Source organism: Hylobates moloch, unplaced genomic scaffold (assembly GCF_009828535.3).
Source record: "Hylobates moloch isolate HMO894 unplaced genomic scaffold, HMol_V3 SCAFFOLD_1, whole genome shotgun sequence".
NCBI classification, from domain to species: Eukaryota; Metazoa; Chordata; class Mammalia; order Primates; family Hylobatidae; genus Hylobates; species Hylobates moloch.
Window position 1 is genome coordinate 1,473,921 of NW_026652276.1, and position 18,337 is coordinate 1,492,257.

At 49.7% G+C, this 18,337-nt stretch overlaps 1 protein-coding gene across 13 annotated transcripts in view; it reads left to right on the forward strand.

Moving 5' to 3' along the window:
- Positions 1-18,337, forward strand: part of ANKMY1 (ankyrin repeat and MYND domain containing 1) — a 109,062-nt gene that overhangs the window by 84,405 nt on the left and 6,320 nt on the right. For 10 of the 13 annotated variants that reach the window (XM_032761982.2, XM_032761936.2, XM_032761966.2 and 7 more), the window contains 2 exons: positions 3,900-3,978; positions 5,065-6,737. In XM_032761982.2, the coding sequence (XP_032617873.1) occupies positions 3,900-3,978; positions 5,065-5,302 (317 nt within the window). In that variant the 3' untranslated portion in view covers positions 5,303-6,737. Of the gene's footprint in view, positions 1-3,899; positions 3,979-5,064; positions 6,738-18,337 lie in introns of those variants that run through there. The other 3 variants (XM_032761946.2, XM_058436714.1, XM_032761956.2) reach the window with 2 other exon arrangements.

Below are 18,337 nucleotides of genomic sequence, written 5' to 3' on the forward strand. Positions count from 1 at the left end.
CAGGAGGAAAGTTCTGTTGTGGTAAGAAATGACTCCAAATGGTAACTCAAATTGAGAAGATGAAATGAAGATCCATAAATGGTAAATAATTTTAATATAACTAAAGCTATAAATATATACATTTTCTCCTTCCCTCAGCTTCTTTAGAATACATAAAATTATATAAAGTAATAATCTTATAATGTTGGATTTATAACCTTTATAGATGTAATGTGTAATAATATCACAAAAAGGCAGAAAAGGAAATAGAGCTATATAGGAATAACTTTTTAATATTTCACTGCTGTTAGTATAGGTCTGAAGCTGATTATGACCAGTCAAGATTCATATGGTAGGCCAGTCATGGTGGCTCACGTCTATAATCCCAGCACTTTGGGAGGCTGAGGCAGAAGGATCATTTGAGCCCAGGAGTTTAAGATCAACCTGGGCAACATGGCAAGACCCAGTCTCTACAAAAATTTTTTAAAAAATGAGCTCCACATGGTGGCGTGTGCCTGTAGTCACAGCTACTCAAGAGGGTGAGGTGGGAGGATCACTGGAGCCTGGGAGGTTGAGGCTGCAGTGAGCCACGATCATGCCACTGCACTCCAGCCTGGGTGACAGAGTGAGAATCTGTCTCAAAAAGAAAAGAAAAAAAAAGAAGATTCATATGGTAAAGGCTGATGTGACCATTAAGGAAAGAACTCAAAAATATAGTTTAAAATTATTAGATAAATTAAGACATTACATTAACAAGAATCCACTTGTTCTAGATCCTTGAGGAATCACCATACTGTCTTCCACAATGGTTGAACTAATTTACACTCCTGCCAACAGTGTAAAAGCATTCCTATTTCTCCACATCCTCTCCAGTATCTGTTGTTTCCTGACTAGGCTGAGGCAGGAGAATAGCGTGAACCCAGGAGGTGGAGCTTGCAGTGAGCCGAGATCACGCCACTGCACTCCAGCCTCAGCCTCCCGAGTAGCTGGGACTACAGGCGCATGCCACCATGCCCGGCTACTTTTTTGTGTTTTTAGTAGAGATGGGGTTTCACTGTGTTAGCCAAGATGGTCTTGATCTCCTGACCTCGTGATCCACCCACCTCAGCCTCCCAAAGTGCTGGGATTATAGGCATGAGCCACCGTGCCTGGCTGTTTCCTGACTTTTAATGATCACCATTCTAACTGGCATGAGATGGTATCTCATTGTGGTTTTGATTTGCATTTCTCTAATGACCAGTGACGATGAGCTTTTTTTCATGTTTGTTGGCTGCATAAATGTCGTCTTTTGAGAAGTGTCTGTTCATATACTTTGCCCACTTTTTGAGGAGGTTGTTTTTTTCTTCTAAATTTGTTTAAGTTCTTTGTAGATTCTGGATATTAGCCCTTTGTCAGATGGATAGATTGCAAAAATTTTCTCCCATTCTGTAGGTTGCCTGTTCACTCTGATGATAGTTTCCTTTGCTGTGCAGAAGCTCTTTATTTTAATTAGATCCCATTTGTCAGTTTTGGCTTTTGTTGCCATTGCTTTTGGTGTTTTAGACACGAAGTGCTTGCCCATGCCTATGTCCTGAATGGTATTGCCTAGGTTTTCTTCTAGGGTTTTTACGGTTTTAGGTCTTACATTTAAATCTTTAATCCATCTTGAGTTAATTTTTGTATAAGGTATAAGGAAGGGGTCCAGTTTCAGTTTTCTGCATATGGCTAGCCAGTTTTCCCAACACCATTAAATAGGGACTCATTTCCCCCATTTCTTGTTTTTGTCAGGTTTGTCAAAGATCAGATGGTTGTAGATGTGTGACATTATTTCTAAGGCCTCTGTTCTGTTCCATTGGTCTATGTATCTGTTTTGGTACCAGTACCATGCTGTTTTAGTTACTGTAGGCTTGTAGTATAGTTTGAAGTCAGGTAGTGTGATGCCTCCAGCTTTGTTCTTTTTGCTTCAGATTGTCTTCGCTATACAAGCTCTGCCATTTGACCCAGAAATCCCATTACTGGGTATCTACTCAAAGGATTATAAATCATTCTACTATAAACAGACACATACCCATATATTTATTGCAGCACTATTCACAATAGCAAAGACTTGGAACCAATCCAAATGCCCATCAATGATAGACTGGATAAAGAAAATATGGTACATATTCACCATGGAATACTATGCAGCCATAAAAAGGCTGAGTTCATGTCCTTTGCAGAGACATGGATAAAGCTGGAAACCATCATTCTCAGCAAACTAACACAGGAACAGAAAACCAAACACCGCATGTTCCCACTCATAAGTGGGAGTTGAACAATGAGGACACATGGACACAGGGAGGGGAAAATCACACACTGGGACCTGTTGGTGGGTGGGGGGCTAGGGGAGGGATAGCATTAGAAGAAATACCTAATGTAGATGACAGGTTGATGGGTGCAGCAAACCACCATGACATGTGTATACCTAGGTAACCTGCACGTTCTGCACATGTACCCCAGAACTTAAAGTATAATAATAATAAAAATAGTCCACTTGATGCAGAAGAGAAAAAGAAGAATAAAGGAACAGAAAAATTCTGAGACATATAGAAAACAAAATGCAAAGTATCAAATGTAAATCCAACTACAGTATATCATTAATAACATTAAATGTGAATAGATTAAAACGAGAGGCAGAGATTGTCACACTGGATAAAAACACAAGATCCATCTATGTGCTATTTACATGAGACACATGTTAAATTCAATAATACAGGCCAGGTGTGGTGGCTCATGCCTGTAATCCCAGAACTTTGGAAGGCCGAGGAGGATGGATCACCTGAGGTCAGGAGTTTGAGACCAGCCTGGCCAACATGGTGAAACCCTGTCTCTACTAAAAGTACAAAAATTAACCGGGTGTGGTGGTGCAAGCCTGTAATCCCAGCTACTCAGGAGGCTGAGGCAGGAGAATCACTTGAACCTGGGAGGCGAAGGTTGCAGTGAGCCAAGATCACACCACTGCACTCTAGCCTGGGTGACAGAGCAAGACTCTGTCTCGAAAAGAAAAAAAAAAATTCAATGATACAAACAGATAAAAGGATGAAAAACTAACATGGGAACAGCAATCACAAGAAGGCTGGAATTGCTAATATCAGAAAAAATAGACTTACAAATGCTTCTGGTGAGAAAGAGGGACATTTTATGATAAAAGGATCATCAATTAGGAAGATGTAACAATTATAAACCCATATGCACCTAATCACAGACACCCAAATACATGGAGCAAAAAGCCACAGAAATGGAGAAACAGATAACAATAATATTCGGAAATGTCAGGTCCTCACTTTCAACAACTGATCAAAAAATTAGGCAGAAGGTCACCAAGGAAAAAGGAAGTTGAACCACACAAGCCTGTTAGACTTATCGGATCTCTAGAACACTCTACCCAACAGGAACAGAGTCTTTGTTCTTTTCAAGTATACTGGAGACATTCTCCAGGACAGCCCATATATAGATCATAAGCCCTTAATAACGTTAAGAGAATAGAAATAATACATTCCATATACTCTGACCACAGTAGAATTTAATTAGAAATGACCAACAGAAGGACATTTGGGAAACTCACATAAAATAACACATGTCTAAATAACAAATTTAAGAAGAACCCAAACGGGAAATTTGAAGCACTTTGAAATGAATTAAAAAGAAGACACAACACAGGCAAAGCAGCAGACTGAAGAGTGAAGCCCCCCCTGGAGCCTGTGGACTGCCCTGCGCCATCAGGTCCACGTCCCGCTCTGCGTCTTCGCACCCACTATGGAGTCATCGAAGGTTTGGTTCCCCCTATCTGCCTCCCCAGTAGTGCCGGCAGGCACCACAGGGAGGGCCCAAGGAGGTGGCTTCTGCAGTGGTGGCCCCCACCCTGCCACGTGGGTACTAATGCGGGACCCTCTTTCATGCAGCGGAGCTGATCCCCAGCCACAGGATGAAGAAGAAGGGCCCCAGCCTGCCCAGGGGCCTGGACGTGAAGGAGCAAGGGCAGTAAGTGTGTCTGCGGGCTGGGTTCTTTCCAGGATGGCAGCCTGTGGTTTAGACAGTGCTGTTGTGCCTGGCCTGACCACCTCATCCTGGGACAGCCTCCATGCCATCTGACCCCCAAGTGGCATGGCCTCCTCCAGGAAGTCCTGCTTGCAGGCTATGGGCTTCAACCAAGATGAGGTGCAGATAATGCACCCTGCAGATGAGGGTGCAGAGTCATAGGGCACACTCATGGAGCTGCCCTGGGCTGCTCTGAGTGGGTCACAGACAGGGGTTCCATGTCCTGCAGGAGGGTGGCCACCTTCCATCCTAGAGACGGCACTAAGTGGGGTTTGAGCCCAGGCTTTGCTTCTGCAAGAGTCCTGTGGAGGCTTGCCTGGACTGCTGGCTGTGTGGCAGAGCCTGCACACCTGCACCCTCTTAGCCCCTCCTTCTACCACTGGCCTCTCCTTGGAGTCTCAACACTGCACTCACTCTGCTGTTCCAGAACAGTCTCTTTACGTGCCTGTGTGCCCGTCTGGGATGAGAGGGCAGGAACCAGGCCCTATTCTTGTCGGCATCCCCACCTCATAAACCCTGAGCAACCCAGCGAGGTGATGGAGAGGGGACTGGTGCAGGACAGGGAGGCTCTTTCTCCTCCTAAAGCAGAGGAGACTGGTGCTTAGAGGCTCGCCCCAAAGGCAGGCTCCATGCCCTGCCCTCGAAGAGTCACTTCTCCCATGCAACACTGTACCACAGACATTTCCCTATGTGCCTAGGAGTTCCCCACCATCGTCGTGTTTGTGGCACCACGGCGGTCTCCTGAATGGATGTGCGTTCACTTAACCAGCCCTTACTGGTGGGCACAGGTGGTTCCCAGAGCTCGGAATGTGTTGGTTTCCTATTCTAAATATCGCTGTGCTGAACATCCTCAGGACGAGGACTTGGGGGCTTTTGTCCGTGTGTGAAGGCTGCCCAACGCAAGGGACAGTGCGGGACGGTGGGGAATAGCCAAGGAGCTCAGGGCCAGGCACAGCTCCCAGGCAGCGGCTGTTTGTGGGGAAGCAGGTTCTGGAGTGGCCGCCTGCTGACTGTGAGGCTCTGTTGCAGAATTCCCTTCTTCAAGTTCTGCTACCAGTGTGGCCGCTCCATCGGGGTCCGCCTCTTGCCCTGCCCTCGCTGCTACGGGATCCTGACCTGCAGCAAGTACTGCAAGACCAAGGCCTGGACCGAGTTCCACAAGAAGGACTGCGGGGACCTAGCAGCCATCGGTAGGTCGGCCCTCAGGCTGAGAGGCAAGGGTTCCGCTGCTGCTGAGGGTGAAGGTGCAGGTCTGGGGTGCTGGTGAGGGGCACCCTCATTTCCCGAAATCTCTCCAGATTCAGGCCACTTTTCCAACATTTCCAGATGGGCCTGTTGGGAGGTGGGCATCGGGGCCACTGAGGCAGCCTGGCTCTTCCTCACCTACTGTGGCAGCATGATGCTTGTCCTCGCCCTGGAAGGGGACACCACCCCATCCCTGCAGAGCTGGAACATGAACTCCTGGGGGCTCTGCTGACACCTGGGAGCTTCACTGAACTCCTAGGGGGCTCTGCTGACATCCAGGGGCTTCACTGACACCTGGGAGCTCTGCGGGACACCAGTGCCTCTGGACCACAGGGCAGCTGGCCTTGGGGTTCCTTCAGGAAATTTCCTCCCAGCCTGCCATCTCAGATGTCTGTCTTAGTGCAGACGTCAACAGGTGTCTGCTTCTAGAAACAACCTGCTCTCCCGCGTTCCCCTCTTCCCCTCCTTGGTGTGACCAGGGCCCGGTGCCGCAAGGGTGGCGGGCATCGCCGAGGCTGGTGTGCGAAGCTGTGCAGTGGTGACCGCTCTCCTGGGACCTGGCTGGGTTCCTGGCCTGGTGGGGATGGGAGTGGGTCTGGGAAAGCCCCTGCCCTTAGGCCTGTGGCCTGAAGTGAATGGCTGCTGACCTCCTTCCCCCTCCATAAAAGGGGGCTTTTTTTTTTTCTTTTGAGATGGAGTCTTGCTCTGTCGCCAAGCCTGCAGTGCAGTGGCACAATCTCCACTCACTGCAACCTCCACCTCCCAGGTTCCAGCGATTCTCCTGCCTCAGCCTCCCGAGTAGCTGGGACTACAGGCTAATTTTTTGTATTTTTAGTAGAGACGTGGTTTCACCATGTTAGCCAGGATGGTCTCGATCTCCTGACCTCGTGATCCACCCACCTCGGCCTCCCAAAGTGCTGGGATTACAGGCGTGAGCCACCGCGCCCAGCCAATGGGGCTTTTAATAACAGGCGTCCTCAGTGAGGTCGCAGCTCTTTGGCTTGTAGACTCCAGGATGGGACTTGGTGGGTCTGGCAGGCCCCTCTTTGAAGAGTCACAGCAGATAGCCCTCAGGCCTTGCTGCGTCCCGTCTCCTTGCCTGCAAAAGCGCTAGACAGAGCACAGTCCTCAGCCGCCCCACACAGCCCGTTCTGGAGCCAGGCCTAGGGGGAGGCCAGCTCCAGCCCCCTCTTCCCCCTCCCCCACACCTTTTCCTCCTCCAGTGACACAACTGGAGGAAGTTTCCAGGAGGAGAGAAGAATCTCAGTGAAGCAGCAGCTGCATGTCCGAGGCTTGGGGAGGACCCAGGACTGTGTGGGTTTCTCACCTGCCTGAGCCACCTCAGGGAATCTTCCAGCCTAATGCAGGCATTTCTGCACCTTTAGGGTCATGCTTTGTAGCAGTGTCTCCCTTGCGACCTCGAAATAAATTGGCCCCACAGGGTGATTTTGACAGTCTGTGCTGTGCTCTGCCCCTAGCTGGGCAAAGTCTCAGAGCTTTTGTGGAGCCCGTGTCTGCCTCTGCCCCGGCTTTGATCTCGCCTGGCCTCCCATGGGGCCTGGCCTGGGCCATCCTGATGGACGAGGCAGGTGAGGGTCAGGACTCGGAGCCTGCTGCAGAGATGGCGGTGGGGGCAGCTCCTGGGTCTCTGGGGCTTGTTCTGGGACCTTGCCAGGAGCCCGCGGCAGCAGGCTTCACTCCCTGCTCAGGTGCCCATGGGTGCAAGGCTCCTACTGGGGTCTGCGGTGCTCATTTGTTCCCTGTGCACTTATGGAGTGTCTGCTGTGTGCTGAGTGTTCTGGGGATGACGGTGTTTGTGGAAATCACTGGGAATGAGAGGAAGGAGGGCCTGGAGCAAATGACAGGGAGCGGTGCTGCCTTCGAGGGTGGCCTGCGTGGAAATTCACGGAGAGGGCAGGGGAAGGTGCGCAGTGAGGGGCGGACCTGGAGAAGAATGACAGCATCCCTGGGGACCAGGGGACAGCGTCCAGGGACAAGGATGATGGGGGTTTGCTGCTGAGGGCAGAATAGCTGGGAGTGTGGAGGGTGGGAGCCTGTGTCGGTGCTGGAGCCAAGCAGGTGAGACCCCGCTCCAGGCTGGCTTGTGGCTGTCAAAGCAGCTGCACCTGCAGTGATTTTTTTTTACTGACTTTTTTGGTCTCGCCAAAGATGGGCTCCATGCTGGGGGTTTGTTGGGGGTGCCCTGGGGAATGCTTCTGTAAGGGGTCAGCAACAAGCCTGGGCAGAGGGACAAGCTGACCACTGGGTGGCTTTTCATAGGGGCTCCCAATGGACGCAGGGGCCAGGCCTTTGTACCCCTGCATCAGCTGGTCACCGGCCACAGGCTGCCCTTGGGAGGGTCGTAACTGTGTGAGCTGGCTCCCTGCTGCCAAGAGCTGTTCCTGGTCGGGGGGTCTGGGATGCTGGGTGGGTGTAGGCACCTGCAGCTTCCACTACCTCTGCTAGAAAGGAAAAAGCTGCTAATGGATACTTATTTGATGGTACACTTAATTCTATAAAAGTTAGAGAATATCTATAAAGCAAAAGAAAGAACCTGTAAATGACAATTATCCGCACTGTATTAGTCCATTCTCACACTGCCACACATACATATCAGAGACCGGAAAATGTATAAAGAAAGGAGGTTTAATTGGCTCAGGGTTCTGCAGGCTGCACAGGAAGCATGGTGGCATGTGCTCAGCTTCAATCATGGCAGAAAGAGAAGGGGAAGCCGGCACTTCACATGGCTGGAGCGGGAGGAAGGGGAGGGGCTGCCACACACTTTTAAACGGCCAGATCTCGTGAGAATTCTATGACCACGAGAACTGCACCAAAGGGGGAAGTCTGCCCCCAGGATCCAATCACCTCCCACCTCCAACATTGGGGATTACAATTTAACATGAGATTTGGGCAGAGACATAGATCCAAACCATATCACAGACACCCTATCCGGGGCCATGGCCAACGCTTTGTGTGTGTCCTTTCGATCTCTACAGGCATGAGTGCACACAGACACACATGTGTATCTAAAAGTGGGAGCATCCTCTCTGTTCTGAACTAGGCCATGAACATCTATGTTATTAAATATTTTTCTGCAACATAATTTCCCCAAATGAAAATAGCTTTATTTTTTATTATGTATGCAATATATGCTTATTTAAGAAAGAAGACAGCAAAGACAAGAGTGATAAAAATAACTGGGGGAGGTGGCATGTGCCTGTGATCCCAGTGACTTCGGAGACCGAGGCAGGAGGATTGCTTGAGCCCCGGAGTTCCAGACCAGCCTGGGCAGCATAGTGAGACCCTGTCTCTAAAAAAAAGATCTTAGTCAGGTGTGGTCGCACACACCCGTAGTCCTAGCTACTCAGGAGGCTGTGGTGGGAGGATTGCTTGAACTAGGAGTTTGAGGCTACAGTGAGCTGCAATGGCACCACTGTGCTCTGGCCTGGATGAGAGTGAGATGCTAACAACTAATTTTTAAAAATGAGAAAATCATCTTAATCTTACAATTCAAGGATAAGCATTCTGAGCATTTTGGGGAACATATTCTTTGTATTTATTTATTTGTTTTGAGACAGAGTTTCTCTCTTGTTGCCCAGGCTGGAGTGCAATGGCGGGATCTCGGCTCGCTGCAACCTCTGCCTCCTGGGTTCAAGCGATTCTCCTGCCCCAGCCTCCTAAGTAGCTGGGATCACAGGTGTGGGCCACCATGCCCAGCTAATTTTGTATTTTTAGTAGAGACGGGGTTTCTCCATGTTGGGCAGGCTGGTCTCAAACTCCTGACCTCAAGTGATCCACCTGCCTCAGCCTCCCAAAGTGCTGGGATTACAGGCGTGAGTCACCACGCCTGGCCCTTGGGGAACATATTCTTTAGACTGTAACCCATGCATGCAGGCATCCACACCCTGAGCCACACTGTGTACACACAGGCACTGTCTCACATATCCCCGCTGCTTATTAAAATAGCATGGTTAGTTCTTCAAGCCCAGCCTGCCACACATGGTGTTGGTCCCGTCATCTTCGGTGGCCGACGGCACTGCACTCCCTGGCTAGGCGGAGTTTACCCGCGTGATGCCTTTTACAGGCATGCGGTGGTTTCATGGCCCATGTTAAAGGGTGAACAGTTCTAAACAATGCTGTACACACACATGGTTGGCCTAGTTTTCCCTTCAGTTAAATGCCAGGAAGTTATGTTTTCAGGTTGTAAGAGTGTTTTTGTTCTCAGTTGTGTATTCTTGGAGCGCTCTTGGGGAAGGTTCTATCAGTCTAAAGCGTGGTCAAAAGACTGTGAGCACCGTAGGAAGTTTAATCTTACCCGGGCTCCTAAGGGTTTATACGCGAGTCTCAGCATCTGCGAATGTTGGTGTGACATCGATGTTTTCCACTGGTTCCTTTTTTTTTTTTTTTTTTTTTTTTGAGACGGAGTCTCGCTGTGTCGCCCAGGCTGGAGTGCAGTGGCACAATCTCCGCTCACTGCAAGCTCTGCCTCGCAGGTTCACACCATTCTCCTGCCTCAGCCTCCTGAGTAGCTGGGACTACAGGCACCCACCACCACGCCCGGCTAATTTTTTGTATTTTTAGTAGAGACAGGGTTTCACCATGTTAGCCAGGATGGTCTCGATCTTCTGACCTCGTGATCCGCCCACCTCGGCCTCCCATAGTGCTGAGATTACAGGCGTGAGCCACAGTGCCTCCACTGGTCCCTTTTTATTGGAGATGTTTGCTCTTCCTGATGGATAGGCAGTCTCTAAAGCACAGTAACTTCTCCTATGCCTTGTGTGCAGATAACTGTCTTGCAGTTTGCAGTTTGCACATGGAAGTTTTTCTCGTGTTGTGAAATCCACCTGTCCTTTCCTCAGGGCCTGGCTTGCTGGAGTGCGTAGAGAGCAGTCCCTTGCTGGGCTTATGTGTGCAAGGGTAGGCTTTGCCCAGATTCTTACTACCGTTTTAATGCATTACTGTTTAACCTGGTATTGTATAACCAATCTAGCATTAATTTTTGTGTAAGGTTTGAGAACCAGCTATCTAGATCTATCCCCAAACAATGAGCGGGATCGAGTAATCCATTTATTTTCCCTAGTGGATACATGCCTGCCTCTTAGTTGCCATAGAGGCCCCTTCTATGCTCTGCTGTCTCCACCTGCAGCTCTGTGGCCTTTTCACGTCTGCCAGGACAGGCCCACCCTCCTCCTCACCGGCCCTGTGAAAGGCCCTGCGGTGACCGTGTGCTTTTTCTTCCAGATGAATTGTGCAGTGTGTGTCAAGTTCCAAAATGTCTCTTCGGGACTTAGCAATTATCTTGTTTCATTTGATTGGCAGACAGTTGGCATCTTCTGAGCAGAGTTTTCTGGCTTGCGAGATGGTGCTGTGGTCACTTGGCGCTGGATAATTTCCTTTCTGTAGGAACCATCCCTGGCCCCTCTCCGCTTTCACACCTCACACCCGATCCTTCCTGAGGTCTGCTCAGCTCTGCCTTCAAAGCGCAGCTCAGCCAAGCCACTTCCAGAATCCCATCCTGCCGCCGTCCCTGCCCTCCTCACCGTCCATGCAGCCATGGAATCTCATATTTTGCACCCATTGGTGAAGGGGCCACACGCGTGGTTGCTGGCAGGGCATCGGAGTTCCCTGGGCAGTTGCCGTGGTCCCCGTGGGCGCCATGCCTGCTGGGCCTCTTTCGGTCTTTCTGGCTCTTGGTCCCCTGGCGGGTGCCGCACAGCACGCTGGGATGACAGCATGGCAGCGCCTGGCGGTTTGTGGGAATGCTTTCTGCAGCCCCTTTCTTGGGTGGAAGCCAGCATGCATTTCCATGGGTGGTCACACTTGAACTCATTCTGTTGGTTAATTTTTTGGCACTTCAATCTTTAATTCTTTCTCAGACTTCATTTTGCACGGCTGCCCTGCGTGTCCAAACTGTGCTCACTTCTGTGTGTTCTATGTGTGGTGAAGCCTCGCCCACCCCCCACCTTCTGTGGTTCAGGGCGTATCCCGGTCCTGCCCCGCCTGTGGTGGTCACCAGCATGTCAGGGAGGGAACGCGGAGGACCCACGCCTCATGGAGCCCCTGCTTTGCTTCAAGTCGGGTACCTCACCTGGTTTGTGGACAGGCCCCGACATTGGGGGGTCCTCCAGGCTGTCCTTCCTCTCCCTTGAGGCCCCTCTTCCCGTGGAGACTCCGTCTAGAGCAGAGACGCTGCCGAACCTCCAGCTGCTGCCTCAGGGTCTCAAGGGGCTCCAGCAGCTGGGTCTTATCCTCAGAGACCCTCAGAAACAACCCAGGGCCCTTCGCTGTCAGCGTGGTCAGCTTTCCCCTTTATGGACCCAGCTGTCTGCACTCCAGCAGTGTGGAGTCCGGCACCACCAGAGCGTTCGCAGGGGAAGGAGGCTTGCCGGGGCCTCCCTGGGCTCCTGCAGAGTCACTCTGCTCTGCAAGGTGGAAAAGTGGCTGTGGCCTGGAGGGTGCTGGGCCCTGTCTGCTTCTGCTCTTGAGCCCTAGAGGAGGTCCCCCGAGAACTGGGTGCTCAGCACGGCCCTCCATCCTCCCCTTGGGGGCCACAGTGCAGCCTGGCCCCTTGGCTATCTGTGAATGTGGAGTTCTGGGATGAGGGCCACATGTGAGAGCTACAGTGCTCACCTAGGAGCATGTGGGGCCATGAGGGGGCAGAGGGAGGGGAGACAATCCCCGGGATCCAGACCCCCCGCTGCTTCTCAGGGCCCTCGGCTCTTTTCTCCCCTGAGCAGCCTCTCTGAGACGTGTCCCAGGCTTCTGGCTGGAGGCTTCTCTTGCCCCCACGGGGAGGCAGGACAGCAGGCACAGGGAGCCGCCTGTGCCCCCGGGACCCCTCCAGGCTGTCCTGGGCAGTCTCCAGGTCAGGGAGGGATACAGGGGTGCTTGTCCTTGCCCACCGCGCCCCATCCCCACAGCCATCTTCAGTCCTACCCTGGCTGTGAGATGGGCGCCTGCCCTTTTGTTTTAGAGTTAGTGCCTCCCCCACCATGCCTCCCCAGAAGGGCAGCCTTGGTACCCCACAGCCGCCCTGGGCACTGGATGGTGAGTGGGGATCCTGGGCAGAGGGTCTGGGAGGAGCAGCTCAGGGTCCATCTGGAAGGTGGATGCACACTCACCTGTCCCCTCGAAGGCTGAGGACCAGGCACCGTGGCTGGGCGGAATGGTGTACCTGCTGGGCGCAAGATGGCCGGGCCAAGCCACAGCCATGATGTCTTTAAGAAGCCTGAGGCCTGGAGCTCATCCCAGGTGCTCCACAAGCCACCATTTCTGATAACTTCCTTCCAGCCATCTCCCTTTGAAGCAGGGAGAGGGAGGGACATGGGAGCATCCCGTGGTTCTCCAGGGTGTCCAGGGCGTCACCCACTCTGCCTGGGCGCAGGCCATTCCCCTTCCTGACTTGCATGCCGCTGCTGCCTCCTGAGCCAGTGACAGTGAGCTGGGCAGGCAGGCACCGTGGAGCCCTGGCAGGTATGAAGGAGCCTCAGCGGCGGGGAAGTCGGGTGGTCTGAAGTGGGAGGAGGGGGTCGCCCAGGAGATGGAGATGAGGAGCAGGGGGATCCGGGGAGGGAAGGCAGGGAGATACAGAGACTGGGACATGTGGTGAGTCTGAAGCTCCCTGGGACGCTCTACAGTGGGACTGGGAGCAAAGGAGAGGGCTCCCACCCTGGGGCTCACCCCCAACTCTCTGGGGCAGCAAGGGAACACAGCTTCATGTGCATTGGCCCAAAGGCCCGGGAAGGGTATCCCTGAGTCTGCTGTCATCTGCCGAGCACCAGCCCCCAGCCCAGCTGTGCTGCTATTGAAGGCGCTACAGAAGGGGGTCCCAGCAGGTCCAAGGGTGCTCTGTGCCCCAGCCTGACATTCCTCCCTCTCCTGCTTCCGCTGTGTCCCCCCACTGGCCTGAACCCTGGGCAGCCTCCAGGCCCTGCAGGCCTCATTGCAGAGTGGAGGGTTGGGCTTGCCCAGGTGGCTGCTGAAGGGTCGGTTTGTTGAGGGTGGGCCTGGGGCCAGCCCCTCCTCGGGCTCAGCCTACACCACCTGCCGCCCCCAGGCCCCACTATACCTTGCCTCTCAGGAGAGTGGGCAGCCACCTAGGGGATGCCAGGCGGCTGCCAGAGGAGCCTTGGGCAGAGAGGGCAAGAAAACTATGAACGGAAAGAGGTGCTGGGGTCTGAGAGGGACATAGATGGTGATGAGGAGACGGCAGGAGGCAGAGAGAGTGGCTCTGGTTCTGACCTGGAAGGCTGTGCTGGAGATAAAGGGCCTGGAGTTTTCGGGTGTCAGGGTTCTTCCCAGAAGCCAGGAAGCTCCTGTGTTCTCTGGGAAGTTGGGGCAGTGGGAGGAGGGGGTAGCCAAGGTGTGTTCTATGGTCCCAGGAAGGAGGCAGACAACATAGCTGTGGGCCAGGGTTTTCTTCCTTGGACATCACAGGGACAGGGCCCAGCCTAGCCTCCTCTTCTTGGAGCCTGGAGTGCCGGCACCTGCCTCCCTCCCTCCTTCCCACCAGCCCCCATCTGCCTCAGCCCGTGTCTTCCTTTGATTATCTGGAAAACTGAGAAACTTCCCGCACAGGCTGTGCCTCCATGCTGAATTGTTTGTGACTTTTCTTTGCGTAACTGGCTGCCACCATATAAGCTTCAAGGCCTTTCAAAACCTGGTTCTGACCTGGTACACTATTGCAACTTAAAAACAAAAACAAAAAATGACAGAATAATCAAAGGAGGCCCTGAGCCACCAGCATGCGGTGGGACGTGTACACATGTGTTGTCCTGCTCCAATGCCTGGATTTTACGGAAACAGAATGAGATGCAGCTAAACCCGCCACCTTTATCCTGTTTTGTGATTCTGCTTTTCATTTGTACCTCCTTGCGTGCGATGTGGACTCGCTCTCTGTGTGACGATTTTACACTGCACCATCTGTTGGAAAGCATTGGTTTGCATTTCCTTGATGATGAGTGAAGTTCAGTGCTTTTTCATACATTAATTTATTGGCCACTTAGAGTTCCATGTCGGTGAATTACGTGTGTGTGTATGAGAGATCTTTGCCCCTTTTTCCTATTGAACTGTCTTTTATTGCTTGTGAGAGCATCTTGCATGCTCTGTGGCCTGGCCTCACAGTGCCTTGCCTGTGCCCACAGTTTGGAGCACGCATGCCTCACTGTCGTCCCCTTGGCCTCTGCAGCATAGGGCTTTGTCTCTGGGAATGCTTGCTCCATCCCGCAGCCATGTGTGTTCTCCTCTGCTGTCATCTCCATGTGGTGAGGCATCACTTTTCACATTTCGGTCCATATTCCATCTAAGAGAGAGTGATGAAGATATGTTTGTGTTGACACCATGAAGTAGGGACACTGTTCATCTTTCCCACCTGGACAGCCACAGCCCCGCACTGTATAGTTAAGGCTTCCTTGCCTACTCTTCTTGTCCCTAGAGGTTCAACGTCGTCCAGATGGAAGCAGACAGTGGGTGGTCTTTTGTAGCCTTCAGGCTGTGAACCTGTAGAGGAGGGGCCTGTGCACTTATGTCATCTCCACGGGGAGGTCTTTGTTCCATCTCCCACCTTAGCAGGTCCAAGACCCGAGCTCCCTCTTGGTCCTTACAGCCCAGCCCCTGCCTGCTGCAGCAGAGTCCCCACTGACCCTCCCCATGTGGGGAGTCTGGCCTCCTCCTGATGGGGACTGTTCCCACTTCAGCTCCACTTGGTACTTTTTCCCCTGACTTTATTGAGGTATAATTGACAAATAAAAATTGTATATATTCACGGTATACACATAATGATTTGATATCCATACACATCATGAAATGACCATTATCAAATTAATGAACACATCCATCACCTCTCATACTTCCCATTTGTGGGTGTGCGCATGTGTGTGTGACAGGTGTGTGTGTGCATGTGTGTGTGACATGAGGTGGGTGTGCATGCATGTGTGTGATGTGAGGTGGGTGTCCACGCATGTGTGTGATGTGAGGTGGGTGTGTGCGCATGTGTGTGTGACGTGAGGTGGGTGTGCACACATGTGTGTGACATGAGGTGGGTGTGCACGCATGTGTGTGTGACGTGAGGTGGGTGTGCGTGCGTGTGTGACGTGAGGTGGGTGTGCACGCATGTGTGTGACGGGAGGTGGGTGTGCACTCATGTGTGACGTGAGGTGGGTGTGCAGGCATATGTGACTTGAGGTGGGTGCATGCATGTGTGTGACGTGGAGTGTGCACGCATGTGTGTTTGACCTGAGGTGGGTGCATGCATGTGTGTGACAGGTGGGTGTGTGCACATGTGTGTGACGTGAGGTGGGTGTGCACGCATGTGTGTGTGACGTGAGGTGTGCGCGCATGTGTGTGTGACATGAGTTGGGTGTGCGCACATGTATGTGATGTGAGGTGGGTGTGCACACGTGTGTGACGTGAGGGGTGTGCATGCATGTGTGTGTGACATGAGTTGGGTGTGCGCGCATGTGTGTGATGTGAGGTGGGTTTGCATGCATGTGTGTGATGTGAGGTGGGTGCGTGCATGTGACGTGAGGGGTGTGCGCGCATGTGTGTGATGTGAGGTGGGTGCGTGCATGTGACGTGAGGGGTGTGCGCGCATGTGTGTGATGTGAGGTGGGTGGTGTGTGTGAGATGAGGACACTTACAATCTACTCTCTTAGCAAATTTCAAGTAAACAACACAGTACTATTAACTACAGTCACCATGCTGTACACGAGACCCCAGAACTTATCCTGTCTAACTGAAAGTTTGCGCCCTTTGACCAACCTATCTCCATGCCCCACGCCACCCCCAGCTATTGACAACCACCCTTCTACTCTCTGCTTTTACGAATTTGAGTTTTTAAGATTCCACATACAAGTGAAATCACACAGTGTTTGTCCTTCTGTGTCTGGCTTATTTCACTGAGCATAATGTCCTTCAGGTTCATCCATGTTGTTGCAAAAGGCAGGGTTTCCTTCCTTTGTATAGCTGAATAGTATTACATTGCATATATGCATCAATTTTCTCCATCCATCCATCCATCCTTCCATCCACCGGCACTTAGGTTGTTTCCATTTCTTGGCTATTAGGAATGATGCTGCAATGAAGATGGGAGTGCAAGTATCTCTTTGACACAGTGATTTCATTTCCTTTGGATATATGCCCACTAGTGGGACTGCTGGTTCATACAATAATTCTATTTTTAATTTTTGAGAAACCTCCATACTGTTTTCTACAAAGGCTGTACCGATCATTCTCATAAGTTGTGCACAAGGGTTCCCTTTTCTCCACACCCTCATCAACACTTGTTATCTCTTGTCTTTTTGATAATGGCCATCCTAACAGGTGTGAGGCGATGTCTCATTGTGGTTTTGATTTTCATTTCCCTGATGATTAGATGAGCACCTTTTCATATACCTGTTGGCCGTTTTCTTTGAAAATATTTCTATTCAGATCTTTTACCCATTTAAAAAATCAGGCTATTTGTTTTTTTGCTGTTAAGTTGTATGAATTTCTTAAGTATTTTGGACATAAATCTAATTCAGATATGTGGTTTACAAAGATTTTCACCAGTTCTGTAGATTGACTTTTATTTTATTGTTTCTTTTGCTGTGCAGGGCTTTTTAGTTTGATGTAGACCCACTTTTTATTTTTGCTTTTGTTGCCTGTGCTTTTGGTGTCATATCTAAAAAGTCATTATCAAGACCAGTGTCAAGGGGCATTTTCCTTATGTCTTCTTCTAGAAATTTTATGGTTTCAGGTCTTACATTGATACTTTTAATCCATTTAATTTTTGTATATGGTGTAAGCTAAGAGTCCAATTTCACTTTTCTGCACGTAGATATCCAACTTTCCAAGCGCCATTTGCTAAAGAGGCTCCTTTTACTATTGTATATTCTTGGTCCCCTTGTCAAAGATTAGTTGGCTGCATATGCGTGAGTTTATTTCTGGACTCTATATTCTGTTTCATTGTATCTGTTTTTATTACTGTATCATACTGTTTTGATTACTACAGCTTTGTAATATACTTTAAAACAGGATGTGTGATATATCCAGATTTGTTCTTTTGCAAGATTGCTTTAGCTGTTTAGAGTATTTTGTGATTCCACACAAATTTTAAGATTGTTTTTGCTATTTCTGTAAAAAAAAATGCCATTGGAATTTTGATAGACATTGCATTGAGTTTGTAGACTGCTTTGGGTAGTATGGACATTTTAACAGTATTCTTCCAATCCATGAACATAAAATGTCTTCCATTTGTTTGTACCTTAATTTCTCTCATCAATATTTTATAGTTTGCAGTATATATTCTATATTTTATAGTATTTATATATTTATGGTATTCAGTATATATTCTAAAATTTCCACCAAAAAGCCTGTTAGAAGTAATAATGAATTCATTAAAGTTGTAAGATACAATATCAGCATACAAAAATTAGTTGTGTTTTTATGCACTAACAATGAACTATCTGAAAAAGAAATTAAGAAAACAATGCCATTTGCAATAGCATAAAAATAACAAAATACTTAGCAATAAATTTAAGCGAGGATTCTTTACCTCCCTTAAATTTATTGCTAAGTATTTTATTTAAGTATTTAAGCAAGGTTCTTTTACTTCGCTTAAATTTATTGCTTAGTATTTTATTTAAGTATTTAAGCAAGGATATTTTACCTCACTTAAATTTATTGCTAAGTATTTTGTTATTTTTATGCTATTGTAAATGGGATTGTTTTCTTAATTTCCTTTTCAGGTAGTTCATTGTTAGTGCATAAAAACACAACTAATTTTTGTATGTTGATATTGTATCTTGCGACTTTAATGAATTCATTTATTACTTCTAACAGGTTTTTTGGTGGAACTTTTAGAATTTTGCATATATAAGAGATCACGTCCACTCTTCAAAAGAAGACATACGTATCCAGCCAACAAGGCGTATGAAAAAAGCTTAATATCACTGATCATTAGAGAAATGCAAATCAAAACCACAATATGATAACCATCTCACACCAGTCAGAATGGCTATGATTAGAAGTAAAAAAAATAATAGATGCAGGTGAGATTGCAGAGAAAAGGGAATGCATA